Source organism: Eumetopias jubatus, unplaced genomic scaffold (assembly GCF_037043125.1).
Source record: "Eumetopias jubatus isolate StellerSeaLion01/CBP00866 unplaced genomic scaffold, mEumJub1_p1.0 scaffold_6, whole genome shotgun sequence".
Lineage (NCBI taxonomy): Eukaryota > Metazoa > Chordata > Mammalia > Carnivora > Otariidae > Eumetopias > Eumetopias jubatus.
The window spans coordinates 109,132,530-109,150,756 of NW_028274812.1; the positions used below are offsets into that span (position 1 = coordinate 109,132,530).

Genomic DNA, 18,227 nt, shown 5'->3' on the forward strand with positions numbered 1-18,227 from the left:
GTGGAGGAGGAAGAGAGGAGGGAAGTGGGTGAGAAGGACAAAGGAAGAAGGGGGTAGGAGATAGAGGAATGGAAGGGGGAGTAGGGTGGGAGTAAAGGGAGAGGAGGGAGGGTAACAAAAGGACAGGGCAGGGGGAGGGAGAGTGGGAATGGAATATACGGACCACACAGCATGATTAAAAAGGCAAGTACCCGGCTCATTTTCCCAAACACCTCCCTGCCTGTCCTTAAAGTTCTGATCATGGTCATTTGAACAGTATATTGAAGATTGGGTACAGGATAGCTTACCATAGCCTAGGTCCCATGAAAGCCTTTATAGCCTAGTGCAAAACTCTGGAATCAAATCTGAGTTAGAATTCCAGCTCCACCATTTTGTGGCTATGTTTCCTGGATTAAGACCTTTCTAAGCTTCAGTTTCTTCATCTGTAATATGGGATAATAAAAGTACTTGCTTCACAGAGTTGATAAAAGGATTTAAAGAATGTATTTCAAGCACTTAGTGCCTGGCACAGAGTAAGTGAACAATACATGGTAGCTCTTGTAACATTAATTAACAGACTCTATGGACACTAGATGATTGAGTTATAAAGTGTAAAAAAAATCAGTGGGAAGATCAGGCTCTGGGTAAGAAAGGCCATCAAACAGATAAAAAGTCAGAGGTGGCGGCTCTAGGAAGGGAGAATAAAAAGACAGCTAGAGTCATACACACCTTGGCAATTTTGGCTTCATGTGGGCATCCCCAAGTCATACAGTGCAAAAGAAAAATGGATTCCCACAGCACTGTGTCCCTTTCAAAAGATTCCTTGACTTCTTACGAGCCCATTACCAAGACATCATCAAAGAGATTACCAAGAGATCTGTGCCAAGAGATCATCAAAGTAGTCATATTGCCGGCTTTCTGTAAGTAGCCACTACCTCTGTATTAGGGCTGTGTTTTCTATCTGCTAATGGATGTTGCCTTACATAAGAAGCAATTAGTTCATTTCAAAGCCTCCCAGGCCTCCAGTCTACTGCTGGTTCTAATTTCTGCCTCAGTTGTGCCAATGACTGTTAAGAGTTAAGAAAGATCTAAGTTTCATGCTTCAGAAACATAGGCTTTTATTTTGACAAAGCTATAGATAGTGGTGACTGTAAAAGGCTAGTATATTAAATATGTACACTATACAGTATCTTAGAAAGGAGAACTTGCATCATTTCTTTGTGCTATATACAACAAGAGAACCATGGTCCCTTCAGATGATTTTCTTTAACATATACATTCTTTAATTTCTTCATCCTTATCCTCCTTGACATCAGCCACTCTGTCAAATCCTGAAAACAGGAACATAAAGATCACAAACCTCAAAGAATGTCCTCAGCAATTACAAATCTAACTCATGGCCCTAGAAAAGGAGGAGATTTGGTGGGCCCCGGGGCAAGGAACTATATTCTTTCCTCTTTTTCTTGTCATTTACCTTCATAGACATTACACTGTGGATTCTAAGGCCTTCTTTCTCCCTTAGTGACCGTCCAGCTACTCCACAGAAACAATCTGGTTGTTTAAGCTGGGACCAAAGAGGAACTTTCTATGCCTACGGGTCACAGATGCTGGAACAAAGGGCTGAGAGCAGGGGTCATACTGTTTAATAATAAAAGGGCCCTGTCTGTCTGGGCTGGGTCTGGTGCTAGTGAGAGGATGATAATTATCTGCGGAGCAAGGACTAACTCCTTTTAGCTATGCGTCCCTTCTTTCTTTGGAGCAGCCTCTGACTGTAAGAATCCGAGCCTGTTTGCGACATCGCTCAGACAAGGGTTCCAGGAACGAATGCTTACTCTCTATTCCTAAATTTCTTCCAAAGGAATTGTTTTCCTCCAGGAATTCTCCCTCTGTCCAAATCCTGGTGAAGCAGGTGTCAAAAGGTCTGACAATGTTAGTCGAGGACATGGATTCTCTCTTTCCATATCTCATTACAGAGGCTTTAAGTTCAGAGACCCACTGGTGATAGACGGGGCAGGTTACACATCGAGAGAAGAACTCCTCACAGTACTGAAAAGAGAGGAAAGTCCGTGAGCTCAAGGATGAATACTTTCTTCCTCCACTCCACTCCACCAGGTCTACGACAGTGCCCACTCAGCATACTCACTCAGGGCTCAGGGGGCAGGGAGGAGTGACTCATAGCAAAGCAGGCCCAGAGAGTTGGCTTTGAGCTACAGGGGAACTGGAATGCCTTAGACGCAGAAGGCAGGGCTGCAGGGACAGGTGTCAAACTGGATCCACTGAGAAGGGCTAAATGTTAACATTTTAACAGTATTGGGTGGTAGCTGTGCAAAAGAAAGTCAGGGAATCCAGTCCTGGCCTACATGCAAGAATACCTGGGAGGGTACATGAGATAAGTGGAAAGACTTGCCAGGTGGAGAAAAAAAAAAGGGGTTTGGTCGGGGGGAAAGAGAGACAGAGGCAGCAAGGAAAAGAGTAAGGGAGAGATGCAGGCAGCAGGAAGAGTACCGCAGATCAAACTAGAACTTAGGTGTCAGGTGAAGGACAGGAGAGAAGTGGGTACCTTGAGGGTTTGGCTGCGGGTCTCTGGGGGAGTATGCATGAAGACACCCTCTGGCATTTTTTGTAACATTAGCACATGGCACTCCAGGAATCGGACAAAGCCATGTGAACCAAATAGTGAGGCATTGGTTCTTTTCACCAACTGGCGAGCCTTGGAGAAGTGGTGCTCAAACAGATTCCACTGGGAGTCCTGGGCAAACCTGGAGGGAAGAATCTCAGCTCCATCCCCTGCTTCACGACCACGGCTCTTTCACACAGCCATCACTTCTTTAAGGCTCTAAGACCTCCTGGGCAGTCAGAACTGTGATGCTGGCCAGTGGCCAAGGCTACTAACTCACGTGAAGGAGACTGAAATGGAGACCATGGATTATCCAGCACTTAAATGTAACCTTAAACTTAACCTTCAACCTATAGGCCCAAACCTGCTCAGGGATAAAAAGAACCCTTCTAATATGATGGGAGGGATGGGAGGTAAAGGTCTTTAGAAAGAGATGCAGAATAGCCCTGCCTGGATGGGTAAAAGGCAGTAGCTTAAACGACCCCATGGTGTCCTTAAGTTTCTACCCTTTCCCACCGAGTAAGAGTCTGGTACCCCACATTACCACATGGCCAGAGATGAGTGGACCCCCAGCATGACATTACTCTGAGAGTTTAGAATGCAGCTGTGCTCACAGTGTTGAATGAAATGCAGACATTCGCCAAAGGACCGACATAGCAATCCTGTGGGTAGAGAAGGTAACCAGGCTAGGATCAGTTGTCAGTGTAGGAACTGGTATAGAAGGTGTGTGGTACAGGGGAGCAGACAACATCTGAAATGCAGACACCCTGAGTCACATATGTGATTCTTAGACTTTAAGAAATCAGGGGCTAGGATCAGGGACCATGCCCAAGGGACAGGCTCATGACTACCTGTGTTCCAAACACAGGGCCCTATCTGAACCCTTCAGGAGTATAGCAGAGCCCTGCACAAAATTTACCTTTTCCGTAAAGCAGCAGATCTAAGCAAGCAGAATAGAAGCAGGCCAAGCCAAGGACATCATGACCCTGGGAAATGAGCGCCCACTGACTCTCCAGCACATGGACACATAGATCAAATCTGCCAAGAGACAGAGCCACTGGGACCAGCTAGGGCGTGGGGAGGATGGTAGAGGAGAGGAGGGGATCTTACATCTCCAAAGTAGCCTAACACCCCCTAGATCTTCTTGCCTTAGCTCTATTTATATAGAAAGTATCTGTGCCTGCAGTCAGACCTGCCTCTAACCAAAGGAAGTAGGAAAATGCCTGAGCCAGTTTCAGGTTCTTTCTTGAGCTACTGCAATTACCTACCCCCTGCGGAGAAATGAAGCAGAGGAGAGAAGGAGGAGAAGGGGGAGAAAGTGGGGAAGGGGAGGAGGAGGAGGAGTATGCATTTCCACTCCCAAAACCCACACTTAAAGACAATGCTTCCTGGAATGACTAGAGAAGAGACAGCCTTGGCTGTAAGAAATGGAATAGCATCTCCCTCTCCATTTCAAACTTCTTTGGGAGACCATACCCTCCCCTCTTAGACAACAAATACAAATGGCAGAAAATGATCTTAATACTTCTTCTTCAGAAAAGCAGATCTGAAAAGAACTGAGAGAACCAGATTCTCCAGAGCTGGTTTCTTGAGGTGTCTGCATATCTCATGAGCTTGAAAACCTAAGGAGGTCAAAGAGCATTGTGTGAGGCCTAGTGGTGAACTTGGCTTCTCTAAAAGCCCTAGGCCCACCAGCTCCAAGCCCCATTACCCAGCCTGATGGAGAAGTCAAGATGGCCAAGGCAGAGCTTGGTATAGGCCAAGGCCTGCATGAGCTGCGCTGTGGCCAATAATCCCTCCCTGGAGAACCAACATAGGCTGCTTTTCTGAATGGCCATCTGCTCACACTGCAGCCACCTGTCTCTGTCACCCATATTCTGGGAGAACTGGGATACAGCCACATAGGTAGAGACAACCTGTGGGGCAACAAACATGGGGCAAAATATTCTGACTGTACATTCACGTTACACTTCCATCTTGTCCCTTTCCTGCATAAGAGCCCACTATGGTGTCTTGTTGCCCACCTGACCAGGGATTGCTGGCATCCCTATCACTCTCCCTGACTCCTGCTATGAAAACACACTCCTTGTTGCCCCCACACTTCTAATTTGATCATTTCCACTGCCTGATCTTTAAACAAAATATTTTCTCTACCTGCCCTTCTTGTTCTCCAATCCCAGACTTCCAATTCAAGACACTGGCCAAACTGTACTTCTATGTTTTCTCTAATGAAGGCCTCTGATACTTGTTCCTTAGAACTCTTCAGAACTGCTGCCTAGATGTCTGCTATAAGTATGTGCACATTTGACATCATTGATGACTCTCTTCTTGAGACACTGTCTTCACTAGGTTTTGAGGACATCATACTCTCTTGGCAACTGCTCGGTTTCTTTTGCTGATTTCTCCTTATGACCCTGACCTCTTAACACTGGAGCTGTTAACTCAGTCCTTGGACCTTTTCTCATTCCCTTGGAGAGGTCATCTAGTTTCATGGCTTTAGATACCATTTACACACTGATGACCCCTGTATTTCTATTTCCAGCCCAGACTTCTCCTATGCACCCCACATTCCTATATTCAGCTGCCAACCTAACATCTCCATCTAGATGTCTAATAGGCATCTCAAATTAAACATGTCTAAAACCTGGCTTCAGTCTTCCCCCCAAATCTGTTTCTTGTGCATACTGCCCCATCCCAATTAAGAGCATCTCTATCTGTATAGAAGTCCAGGTTGCAAATCTTAGGATTATCCTTGACTCTTTTTTCTCTCCCATGCCAGAAATGATCCATTTGGTGAATCCTGTTGGTTCTCGCTTGACAGAGGACCACTCCTCCTGCTTCCTCTGCCATAATTCAAGCCAACTATCTCTTGCCTGTATTGCTGGGATAGTCTAACTTGCCTCCCTGCTTCCTCTCTTGCCTCCTTCAGTTGATTCTCAATACAGCAGACAGAATGATCCTATTAAAATATAAGTAGACTCTGTCACTCCTCTTCTCAGAACCTACCACTTGCTTCTCATCTTATGTAGAGTAAAAGTCCAAACCCATAGAGTGGCCCACAAGGCTACGTCATCTGCCATCCACCCTCTCCTGGCTCTCTGACTCACCTCCTGATTCTGTCTCCTCCCCTCTAGTCACGCTGGCCTCCTCACTGTTTCTCAAACACGGACAGCATGCCTTGTGCACCACGGTGCCTTCTACCTGTTCACTTTTCTCCCTGATAGCCATATGGCTTCCTTTCTCACCTCCTTCAGATATTTCCCAGATGTCACCTGCTTGTTGAGGCTTTCCCTGCCATCTTGTTTAAAACTGCACCCCATCCCCCAGCTCCCAGAACCCCATGGCCCCTTGCCTCCACTTAAATTTTTCTCCACTGCACTTATTATCAACTAACATTCCATATATTTCACTGATCTACTGTTTGTTTCCCTGGAACCAAGATCAGTGCCTGGCACATAATGGGTATTCATCAAATATTTATTGAACAGATGCATAAGAAAGACAGACAGATGGACACTAAAATTAGGAAGATATTGCCCTTCTTTTTTCCTAAGTCAGCAATTCAAGTCCTTTTTTAGCTTACGGACTCCTTTGAGAATCTGATGAAAGCTATGACCTGTTCCCTACCTCCCTCCACTCATCAAGTGTTCTTTTGAATATACACACCAAAGCTGACGTTCAGTTTAGGGAACTCACAGGCAGCCACACCCGAAAACCCATCTAAAAACTGCAATATGAGAAATGCTGCTCAAACATATGATCAGTGTGTCTCATAGAGTCTGGGTTATTGTGGAGTCATGCTAAACCCAGGAATCTCTCTCCTTAGCATTTTAGGTTTCCGAGTGAGGTCTGGAGGGAAAGCAAGGACTTGCTTACCTGGGCTTCATTTGCAAACTCCTCAGCAGAATTCTTCTGCATGAGAGTGGCAAGGCAGGCAAACCTGCGGCTGCTGGCTGTGGTGTCCAGGTTATAGAGCTGCCAGAGCAGGGAGAGGCAGTGGACCCGCTGCTGCAGGACTGCCAGCTTCTTCTTACTGCTGTGAAGCACAGAGCGCTTAGCATGCCCTTAGTCTGCACCACTGCCCCACTGTCCCTCACCACAAAAATCCAAATCTATTCATCAGAGGGCCATCTATAGACTTTCAAACTCAGACATGTTCCTGGGATCCCTATAGGCCTTTTTAAATCATCCCTTTTTTTTTTTTAAATAGGCCCAGCGTGGGACTTGAACTTGTATCCCTGTGATTAAGTCTTGTGCTCTTACTGACTGAACCAGCCAGGCATCCCAAATCATCCCTCTTGATTGAAAAATTTCAAATAAGTGTTTTTAAAAGGTTCATTCTTTGAATTGCTATTTTGAATATATTTCCTATAAATTATTATAGCTCAATAATTGGGGTAGCGATTTAATACTCTGTATGTATATCAGAAATAATATTGATACATATATGTATATATGTGTACACATGTATACACACATACATATGTGTATCTTGATTTGAAAGAGACAGAGTAATATGTATCTTTATTTGAAAAATACAGAGTAACACCATACTTCAAAAACAAAAGAAGTCCTCACTCTGCTACATTTCATTGGCTCAGAGAGTAAGGTAGAGGAACTGGAAGTGCTATAGGCTTGAAAGAGGAGTCTTAGGTCAATAGAGGCAACACTCCAGGCCCAGTCCTAGTTTAGTTCTCTGTGGTCCTAAATGAACCGGGATGACTTGGCTAGGCTCCTCACTTCTCACTAGGGTTGTTTGGAGGTTGGCTTAGGGAACAGGAACGCCAGTATTTTTCCAGGAATGTTTGAAAAAAGACACCAAACCAAGTCCAAGGGAAATTCCTTTTCAGCAGTCGAAGGGCTTGCCTGGCCAATTTTTTGGCCAACGTGATCTGTCCCATGTTGAAACAGACCTGGAGATGGGAAAATGAGAAACAGTAATGTAAATGTGGGAAGAGTACTACAGATGAGGCTCTGGTCATTTGGGGCTAGTACTTGGGCTGCTGAGGCGCTAGAGTGAGAGCTGCAGCAGGGCCTGGACATACTAACGAGCACCAGCAGGGCCATGTGCAGGTAAAGGGAAGAGAAAATAGGATTGTGGAGAAAACACCCTTTTTTCCCATCTCCCACATGTTTGTCAGTGGGAAGGCTGTGATTTGGAAAGTGATGCTGCTGGGCTGAGATGAGACTGTCATGCAGCAGAGACTCAAATGTTTCAGATGCCACTGAAAGGATCTGAAATGTCACCAAACCCCTTATCTGTCTTCCTTAAATAGGTTATGCTGCCACTGTGCATGTGGGGGTAGGAGTTGAAGAACTACCCTGAGGTTATCATATCATTCATGTTTTAACACTAAATCCTCCAAGAAAGTGATAAAGTCTGGTGATTCAAGAACAATCTTGGGAAGACTGCACAATAATTTCTTCTTATAAAGGGAAAGAAATAATTATTTAACCTTACTCAAAGACCTCTGGATTGAAACGCAGACAATACAATACTATGGAAAACTCTAATATTCTCTTTGGCATTCAAAGGTATTATACACATCAGGTTTACACTCCTAGCCAGATTATCTTAAGGTTTACATTGAAATTAGTTTTTAATATTTTAAAATTTTAAAGCTCAGATCTCTAACAAAATTTCCCCCATGGTTTTATGGAGTCATTATGTATAAATTGATAATTATTCCAACACATTTGTTCTGTTGATTTAAAAGTAGTGAGACTGGGAAAACCTGCTGAGCTGTCGGGAGTTTTGTTTTTTTTTTAAATAATTTTTTTATTGTTATGTTAATCACCATACATTACATCATTAGTTTTTGATGTAGTGTTCCATGATTCATTGTTTGTGCATAACACCCAGTGCTCCATGCAGAATGTGCCCTCTTTAATACCCATCACCAGGCTAACCCATCCACTCACCCCCCTCCCCTCTAGAACCCTCAGTTTGTTTTTCAGAGTCCATCGTCTCTAATGATTCGTCTCCACCTCCGGGTTAATCCCCTTCATTCTTCCCCTCCTGCTATCTTCTTCTTCTTCTTTTTTTTTTTTTAACATATATTGCATTATTTGTTTCAGAAGTACAGATCCGTGATTCATTAGTCTTGTACAATTCACAGTGCTCACCATAGCACATACCCTCCCCAATGTCTATCACACAGCCACCCCATCCCTCCCACTCCCCACCACTCCAGCAACCCTCAGTCTGTTTCCTGAGATTAAGTACTCCTCATATCAGTGAGGTCTATGATACATGTCTTTCTCTGATTGACTTATTTCACTCAGCATAACACCCTCCAGTTCCATCCACGTCATTGCAAATGGCAAGATCTCATTCCTTTTGATGGCTGCATAATATTCCACTGTGTATATATACCACCTCTTCTTTATCCATTCATCTGTCGATGGACATCTGGGCTCTTTCCACAGTTTGGCTATTGTGGACATTGCTGCTATAAACATCGGGGTGCACGTACCCCTTCGGATACCTACATTTGTATCTTTGGGGTAAATACCCAGTAGTGCAATTGCTGGATTGTATGGTAGCTCTATTTTCAACTGTTTGAGGAACCTCCATACTGTTTTCCAGAGTGGTTGCACCAGCTTGCATTCCCACCAACAGTGTAGGAGGGTTCCCCTTTCTCCACATCCCCGCCAACATCTGTTGTTTCCTGACTTGTTAATTTTAGCCATTCTCACGGATGTGAGGTGGTATCTCATGGAGGTTTTGATTTGGATTTCCCTGATGCCGAGCGATGTTGAGCACTTTTTCATGTGTCTGTTGGCCATTGGGATGTCTTCTTTGGAAAACTGTCTGTTCATGTCTTCTGCCCATTTCTTATTGGAGTATTTGTTCTTTGGGCGTTGAGTTTGATAAGTTCTTTATAGATTTTGGATACCAGCCCTTTATCTGCTATGTCATTTGCAAATACTTTCTCCCATTCTCTCAGTTGTCTTTTGGTTTTGTGGACTGTTTCTTTTGCTGTGCAAAAGCTTTTTATCTTGATGCAATCCCAAGAGTTCATTTTTGCCCTTGCTTCCCTTGCCTTTGGCGAGGTTTCTAGGAAGAAGTTGCTGCGGCTGAGGTCGAAGAGGTTGCTGCCTGTGTTCTCCTTTAGGATTTTGATGGACTCCTGTCTCACGTTTAGGTCTTTCAACCATTTGGAGTCTTTTTTTGTGTATGCTGTAAGGAAATGGTCCAGTTTCATTCTTCTGCATGTGGCTGTCCAATTTTCCCAACCCCATTTGTGGAAGAGACTTTTTTCCATTGGACATTCTTTCCTGCTTTGTCAAAGATGAGTTGACCATAGAGTTGAGGGTCCATTTCTGGGCTCTCGATTCTGTTCCATTGATCTATGTGTCTGTTTTTGTGCCAGTACCATACTGTTTTGATGATGACAGCTTTGTAATAGAGCTGGAAGTCTGGAATTGTGATGCCGCCAGATTTACTTTTCTTTTTCAATATTCCTTTGGCTATTTGGGGTCTCTTCTGGTTCCATACAAATTTTAGGATTATTTGTTCCATTTCTTTGAAAAAGGTGGATGGTATTTTGATGGGGATTGCATTGAATGTGTAGATTGCTCTAGGTAGCACTGACATCTTCACAATGCTTGTTCTTCTAATCCATGAGCATGGAACGTTTTTCCATTTCTTTGTGACTTCTTCAATTTCTTTCATGAGTATTTTATAGTTTTCTGAGTACAGATCCTTTGCCTCTTTGGTTAAATTTATTCCTAGGTATCTTATGGTTTTGGGTGCAATTGTAAATGGGATCGACTCCTTCATTTGTCTCTCTTCTGTCTTGTTGTTGGCGTATAGGAATGCCACTGATTTCTGTGCATTGATTTTATATCCTGCCACTTGACTGAATTCCTGTATGAGTTCTAGCAGTTTTGGGGTGGAGTCTTTTGGGTTTTCCACATACAGTATCATATCATCTGCAAAGAGGGAGAGTTTGACTTCCTCTTTGCCGATTTGGATGCCTTTGATTTCTTTTTGTTGTCTGATTGCTTTGGCGAGTCCTTCTAATACTATGTTGAATAGCAGTGGTGAGAGTGGACATCCCTGCCTCATTCCTGACCTGAGGGGAAAAGCTCTCAGCTTTTCCCCATTGAGAATGATATTCGCTGTAGGTTTTTCATAGATGGCTTTTAAGATATTGAGGTATGTACCCTCTATCCCTATACTCTGAAGAGTTTTGCTCAAGAAAGGATGCTGTACTTTGTCAAATGCTTTTTCTGCATGTATTGAGAAGATCATATGATTCTTGTTCTTTCTTTTGTTAATGTATGGTATCACGTTGATTGATTTGCGGATGTTGAACCAGCCTTCCAGCCCAGGGATAAATCCCACTTGGTCGTGGTGAATAATCCTTTTAATGGACTGTTGGATCCTATTGGCTAGTATTTTGGTGAGAATTTTTGCATCCATGTTCATCAAGGATATTGGTCTGTAATTCTCCTTTCTGATGGGGTTTTTGTCTGGTTTGGGGATCAAGGTAATGCTGGCCTCATAAAATGAGTTTGGAAGTTTTCCTTCCACTTCTATTTTTTGGAAAAGTTTCAGGAGAATAGGTATTAATTCTTTGAATGACTGATAGAATTCCCCTGGGAAGCCATCTGGCCCTGGGCTTTGGTTTGTTGGGAGATTTTTGATAACTGCTTCAATTTCCTTAGTGGTTATAGGTCTGTTCAGGTTTTCTATTTCTTCCTGGTTCAATTTTGGTAATTGACACATCTCTAGGAATGCACCCATTTCTTCCAGGTTATCTAATTTGCTGGCATAGAGTTGCTCATAATATGTTCTTATAATTGTTTGTATTTCTTTGGTGTTGGTTGTGATCTCTCCTCTTTCATTCATGATTTTGTTGATTTGGGTCATTTCTCTTTTCTTGTGGATAAGTTTGGCCAGGGGTTTATTCATCTTGTTAATTTTTTCAAAGAACCAGCTCCTAGTTTCGTTGATCTGTTCTACTGTTCTTTTGGTTTCTAGTTCATTGATTTCTGCTCTGATCTTTATTATTTCTCTTCCCCTGCTGGCTTTAGGCTTTATTTGCTGTTCTTTCTCCAGCTCCTTTAGGTGTAGGGTTAGGTTGTGTATTTGAGGCCTTTCTTGTTTCTTGAGAAAGGCTTGTATTGCTATATACTTTCCTCTCAGGACTGCCTTTGTTGTATCCCAAAGATTTTGAACCATTGTGTTTTCATTTTCATTGGTTTCCATGAATTTTTTAATTCTTCTTTAATTTCCTGGTTGACCCATTCATTCTTTAGTAGGATGCTCTTTAGCCTCCATGTATTTGAGTTCTTTCCGACTTTCCTCTTGTGGTTGAGTTCTAGTTTCAAAGCATTGTGGTCTGAAAATATGCAGGGAATGATCCCAATCTTTTGGTACCGATTGAGACCTGATTTGTGACCTAGGATGTGATCACTTCTGGAGAATGTTCCATGGGCACTAGAGAAGAATGTGTATTCCTTTGCTTTGGGATGGAATGTTCTGAATATGTCTGTGAAGTCCATTTGGTCCAGTGTGTCATTTAAAGTCATTATTTCCTTGTTGATGTTTTGCTTAGATGATCTGTCCATTTCAGTCAGGGGGGTGTTAAATTCCCCCACTATTTTTGTATTGTTGTCAATGTGTTTCTTTGCTTTTGTTATTAATTGCCTTATATAATTGGCTGCTCCCATGTTCGGGGCATAGATATTTACAATTGTTAGATCTTCCTGTTGGATAGACCCTTTAAGTAGGATATCGTGTCCTTCTTCATCTCTTATTACAGTCTTTGTTTTAAACTCTAATTTGTCTGATATAAGGATTGCCACCCCAGCTTTCTTTTGGTGTCCATTAGCATGGTAATGCAGTGTCTTTGGGGGTGTCTTTGGGTCTAAAATGAGTCTCTTGCAGACAGCATATTGGTGGGTCTTGTTTTTTAATCCAATCCGATAGCCTGTGTCTTTTGATTGGGGCATTTAGCCCATTTACATTCATGGTAACTATGGAAAGGTAGGAATTTAGTGCCATTGTATTGCCTGTAAGGTGACTGTTACTGTAGATTGTCTGTGTTCCTTTCTGATCCATGCTGCTTTTAGGCTCTCTCTTTGCTCAGAGGAGCCCTTTCAATATTTCTTGGAGGGCTGGTTTTGTGTTTGCAAATTGCTTCAGTTTTTGTTTGTCCTGGATGCTTTTTATCTCTCCTTCAATTTTCAATGACAGCCTAGCTGGATATAGTATTCTTGGCTGAATATTTTTCTCATTTAGTGCTCTGAAGATATCTTGCCAGTCCTTTCTGGCCTGCCAGGTCTCTGTGGATAGGTCTGTTTCCAATCTTATATTTCTAACATTGTAGGTTACATATCTCTTCTCCCGAGCTCCTTTCAGGATTTTCTCTTTGTCTCTGAGACTCGTAAGTTTTACTATTAGATGTCGGGGTGTTGACCTATTTTTATTGATTTTGAGAGGGATTCTCTGTGCCTCCTGGATTTTGATGCCTGTTTCCTTCCCCACATTAGGGAACTTCTCTGCTATTATTTGCTCCAATATACCTCTGCCCCTCTCTTTCTTCTTCTTCTGGGATCCCAATTATTCTAATGTTGTTTCGTCTTATCGTATCGCTTATCTCTCGAATTCTGCCCTCGTGATCCTGTAGTTCTTTCTCTCTTTTTTCAGCCTCTTTATTTTCCATCATTTGGTCTTCTATATCGCTGAATCTCTCTTCTGCCTCATTTATCCTAGGAGTTAGTGCCCCATTTTTGATTGCACCTCATTAATAGCCTTTTTGATTTCGACTTGGTTAGATTTAATTCTTTTATTTCTCCAGAAAGGGTTTCTCTAATAACTTCCATGCTCTTTTCAAGCCCAGCTAGTATCTTTAAAGTCATGATTCTGAACTCTAGGTCCAACATCATACTAACGTCAGTATTGAGTAGGTCCCTGGCAGACGGTACTACCTCTTGTTGTTTTTGCTGAGGTGATTTTTTTCGTCTTGTCATTTTGTCCAGAGGAAAACAGATGAATGAGAGAACAGAATGCTAACAGGTCAACAATGTCTCCAGCAAATATACTCTATACAAATCAGAAAAGACCTGAAACCAGGGTAGAAGAAGGGAAAGAAAGAAGAGGAAAAAAAAAAGGAAAAAGAAAAAGATAAAAACAAACAAAAACAGAACAAAACAAAAAAAACCAGAATATGATCAAATATGATCAGGCTAGTGCATAGATCAGTGCCACACACTAGCTTTTGTGCATATTTTGGTCTGTTAGAAGAAAGTGCCTGCTAAAATTTTAAAGGAAGAAAGACTTATATATGTACAAAATAAGGGTTGACACAATGAAGGGATGGCAGATGAATGTAAAGATGAAAATTATAAAAGATTTTATAAAAGGACTTGATAAGTTGTTTTTAAAAAGAAAGAAGATTTAAAAAGAAAAAGAAAGGAAAAAAAAGGGAGAGAATGTGATCAGGCAGGAGAATAGAACAAAGCCATACACTAGTGATTTAGGGTATATTTTGATCTGTTAGAAGAAATTGTATCCCAAAATTTTAAAGAGAGAACAACTTATATCTATATGCCAAAAATAAGGGTAACTATTATGAAGGGATAAAAATATGACTCTAAAAATGAAAAATAAAGAATGTTTTTGTTTAAAAGGGATTTAGATAAGATGTTGTTTGAAAAAGGGAAAAAGAAAAATATAAAAAAAAAAGTTAAAAAAATTAACTTTGAAAAACTAATGAATTATGGTAAAAAAGCCATGAATTCTATGTGCAGTATTCCCCTAGCGCTGGAGTTCTCCCGTTCTCCTTGATCGGTAAACTTGGTCTTGGCTTGCTGCTGTTCATGCTGGTCTTCTGGGGGAGAGGCCTGTTGCCGTGGTTCCCAAATGTCTTTGCGGAGGCGGAATCGCCCCGCCCTTGTCGGTCTGGGCTAAGCAATCTGCTTGGGTTTGCTCTCAGGAGCTTTAGTTCCCTGCAAGCTCTCGGCACAGCTTTGGTGGACCAGGGTGAAAATGGTGGCCTCCCAATCTCCGCCCGGAGGAGCCGAGAACTTGGGGCCCCGCCCCTCAATGTGCCCCCAGAGAAAAGCAGTCACTCCCGTCTCCCCGGTCTCCGGCCGCACTCCGTGCTCATCTGGCCTGTGACCGAGTGTTTCTATCTCTGGCACCTGACCCCGTGTGGAGTCTCCAAATCCAGCAGATCCCTGAGGTGCGCTCCCGCGCTGCTCCTCCCAGGGGAGGAAGGGGAGTCTCCCGACTGGGCCGCGGATCACAGTCCATGGCAACCCCGAGCTGAAAGCCCGCGCCTCGGCTCCGTCTCTGCAGCCGGCTTCCCCACTCCGATACCTGAGAGCTCTGCTGCACTCAGGCACTCGCGGTCTTCCTGTGACCCCGAGGTTCCTGAGACCACACTGTCCTGTGAGGGTTCCAACCCCCGCTTAGCCACGTAAGTGACGTCCCTCCGTGGAGCCGACTTCTAAAAGTTCCGATTTTGTGCTCCGCGGCTCCACCACTCGCCAGAAGCAGCCGACAGAGGCCCCCTCCCCCGCTGTCTATCCTCCCGAATATCGCCTTGGATTCACTTCTCCACACATCCTACCTTCCAGAAAGTGGTCGCTTTTCTGTTCAGAGTGTTGTTACTATTCTTATCTTCGATCTCCTGTTGAGTTCGTAGGTGTTCAGAATGGTTTGATCCCTATTCAGCTGAATTCCTGAGACCAGACGAAATCCAGGTCTCCTACTCCTCCGCCATCTTGCTCCGCCCCTCCTGAGTTATTTTTATACAATAAATAATTTTACTTCAATATGTCCTTTGTAAATAGAGTGTCTCATGGCATGCTTTCCCCAGAGCTTCTGCTGGTTATATAAATCTCATTCCCTGAGGAAATTGTTATGATATAGAATGATCTATGAGGTATATTATTTTTTTTAAAAGCAAGATGTAGAATGGAATATGGAGAGCTCCTACTTGTGTATAACAAAAGAAAGGGGAGACCATATACATTTATGTATGCCAAACCCCTCTGGTAGAGTACATATAGATTCATAACGTCAGGGAGGGGATGGGGTTGGAAAGTGATGCTGGAAAGATTGCTGGAAAGATTCATAACATAGCTGAATGATGGGGTTGGGGTGGGGGGACTTTCAGATGTATGTTCTTTTTTTTCCCCCTAGCTTTATTGAGATGTGTTAAGCATTGTGTTAAGTTTAAGATGTATGACACGATTTTTTATTGAGATATAACTGACATATAACATGTTAGTTTTAGGTGTCCAACATAAATTTTTTTCTTGATGAGAACTTTTAAGATCTATTTCCTTAGCCACCATGACCAAGTGGGATTTATCCCTGGGCTGCAAGGTTGGTTCAACATCTGCAAATCAATCAACGTGATACAATATATAAACAAAAGAAAGAATAAGAATCATATGATCCTCTCAATAGATGCAGAAAAAGCATCTGACAAAGTACAGCGTCCTTTCTTGATCAAAACTCTTCAGAGTATAGGGATAGAGGGTACATATCTCAATATCATAAAAGCCATCTATGAAAAACCGACAGTGAATATCATTCTCAATGGGGAAAAGCTGAGAGCTTTTCCCCTCAGGTCAGGAATGCGGCAGGGATGTCCACTCTCACCACTGCTATTCAACATAGTATTAGAAGTCCTAGCCACAGCAATCAGACAACAAAAAGAAATCAAAGGCATCCAAATTGGCAAAGAGGAAGTCAAACTCTCCCTCTTTGCAGATGATATGATACTGTATGTGGAAAACCCAAAACACTCCACCCCAAAACTGCTAGAACTCATACAAGAATTCAGTCAAGTAGCAGGATATAAAATCAATGCACAGAAATCAGTGGCATTCCTACACACCAACAACAAGACAGAAGAGAGACAAATCAAGGAGTCGATCCCATTTACAATTGCACCCAAAACCATAAGATGCCTAGGAATAAATCTAACCAAAGAGGCAAAGGATCTGTACTCAGAAAAGTATAAAATACTCATGAAAGAAATTGAGGAAGACACAAAGAAATGGAAAAATGTTCCATGCTCATGGATTGGAAGAACAAACATTGTGAAGATGTCAATGCTACCTAGAGCAATCTACACATTCAATGCAATCCCCATCAAAATACCATCCACTTTTTTCAAAGAAATGGAACAAATAATCCTAAAATTTGTATGGAACCAGGAAAGACCCCGAATAGCCAGAGGAATATTGAAAAAGAAAAGCAAATCTGGCGGCATCACAATTCCAGACTTCCAGCTCTATTACAAAGCTGTCATCATCAAAACAGTATGGTACTGGCACAAAGACAGACACATAGATCAATGGAACAGAATCGAGAGCCCAGAAAGGGACCCTCAACTCTATGGTCAACTCATCTTTGACAAAGCAGGAAAGAATGTCCAATGGAAAAAAGACAGTCTCTTCAACAAATGGGGTTGGGAAAATTGGACAGCCACATGCAGAAGAATGAAACTGGACCATTTCCTTACAGCACACACAAAAATAGACTCCAAATGGTTGAAAGACCTAAACGTGAGACAGGAGTCCATCAAAATCCTAAAGGAGAACACAGGCAGCAACCTCTTCGACCTCAGCCACAGCAACTTCTTCCTAGAAATCTCGCCAAAGGCAAGGGAAGCAAGGGCAAAAATGAACTCTTGGGATTGCATCAAGATAAAAAGCTTTTGCACAGCAAAAGAAACAGTCCACAAAACCAAAAGACAACCGACAGAATGGGAGAAAATATTTGGAAATGACATATCAGATAAAGGGCCAGTATCCAAAATCTATAAAGAACTTATCAAACTCAACACCCAAAGAATAATCCAATCAAGAAATGGGCAGAAGACATGAACAGACATTTTTCCAAAGAAGACATCCCAATGGCCAACAGACACATGAAAAAGTGCTCAACATCACTCGGCATCAGGGAAATCCAAATCAAAACCTCAATGAGATACCACCTCACACCCGTCAGAATGGCTAAAATTAACAAATCAGGAAACGACAGATGTTGGCGGGATGTGGAGAAAGAGGAACCCTCCTACACTGTTGGTGGGAATGCAAGCTGGTGCAACCACTCTGGAAAACAGTATGGAGGTTCCTCAAACAGTTGAAATTAGAGCTACCATACGATCCAGCAATTGCACTACTGGGTATCTACCCCAAAGATACAAATGTAGGGATCTGAAGGGGTACGTGCACCCCAATGTTTATAGCAGCAATGTCAACTATAGCCAAACTGTGGAAAGAGCCAAGATGTCCATCAACAGATGAATGGATAAAGAAGAGGTGGTATATGTACACAGTGGAATATTATGCAGCCATCAAAAGGAATGAGATCTTGCCATTTGCAACGACGTGGATGGAACTGGAGGGTGTTATGCTGAGTGAAATAAGTCAATCAGAGAAAGACATGTATCATATGACCTCACTGATATGAGGAATTCTTAATCTCAGGAAACAAACTGAGAGTTGCTGGAGTGGTGGGGGATGGGAGGGATGGGGTGGCTGGGTGATAGACATTGGGGAGGGTATGTGCTATGGTGAGCACTGTGAATTGTGCAAGACTGTTGAATCTCAGATCTGTACCACTGAAACAGATAATGCACTATGTGTTAAG

General features: G+C 42.7%; 1 protein-coding gene across 4 annotated transcripts in view; it reads right to left on the minus strand.

Annotated features, from left to right (window-relative positions):
• Nucleotides 1-806: 806 nt before the first annotated feature.
• LOC114204463 (adenylate cyclase type 10-like) overlaps nucleotides 807-18,227 on the minus strand; it is a 54,501-nt gene continuing 37,080 nt past the window's right edge. Inside the window, exons 24-32 of one of the 4 annotated variants that reach the window (XM_088024004.1) lie at nucleotides 7,337-7,509; nucleotides 6,473-6,629; nucleotides 4,308-4,512; nucleotides 4,122-4,218; nucleotides 3,516-3,634; nucleotides 3,141-3,258; nucleotides 2,540-2,738; nucleotides 1,812-2,025; nucleotides 807-1,310 (exon numbers count right to left, since the gene is read on the minus strand). In XM_088024004.1, the coding sequence (XP_087880130.1) occupies nucleotides 1,246-1,310; nucleotides 1,812-2,025; nucleotides 2,540-2,738; nucleotides 3,141-3,258; nucleotides 3,516-3,634; nucleotides 4,122-4,218; nucleotides 4,308-4,512; nucleotides 6,473-6,629; nucleotides 7,337-7,509 (1,347 nt within the window). In that variant the 3' untranslated portion in view covers nucleotides 807-1,245. Of the gene's footprint in view, nucleotides 1,311-1,811; nucleotides 2,026-2,539; nucleotides 4,219-4,307; nucleotides 4,513-6,472; nucleotides 6,633-7,336; nucleotides 7,510-18,227 lie in introns of those variants that run through there. The other 3 variants (XM_088024005.1, XM_088024003.1, XM_088024002.1) reach the window with 3 other exon arrangements.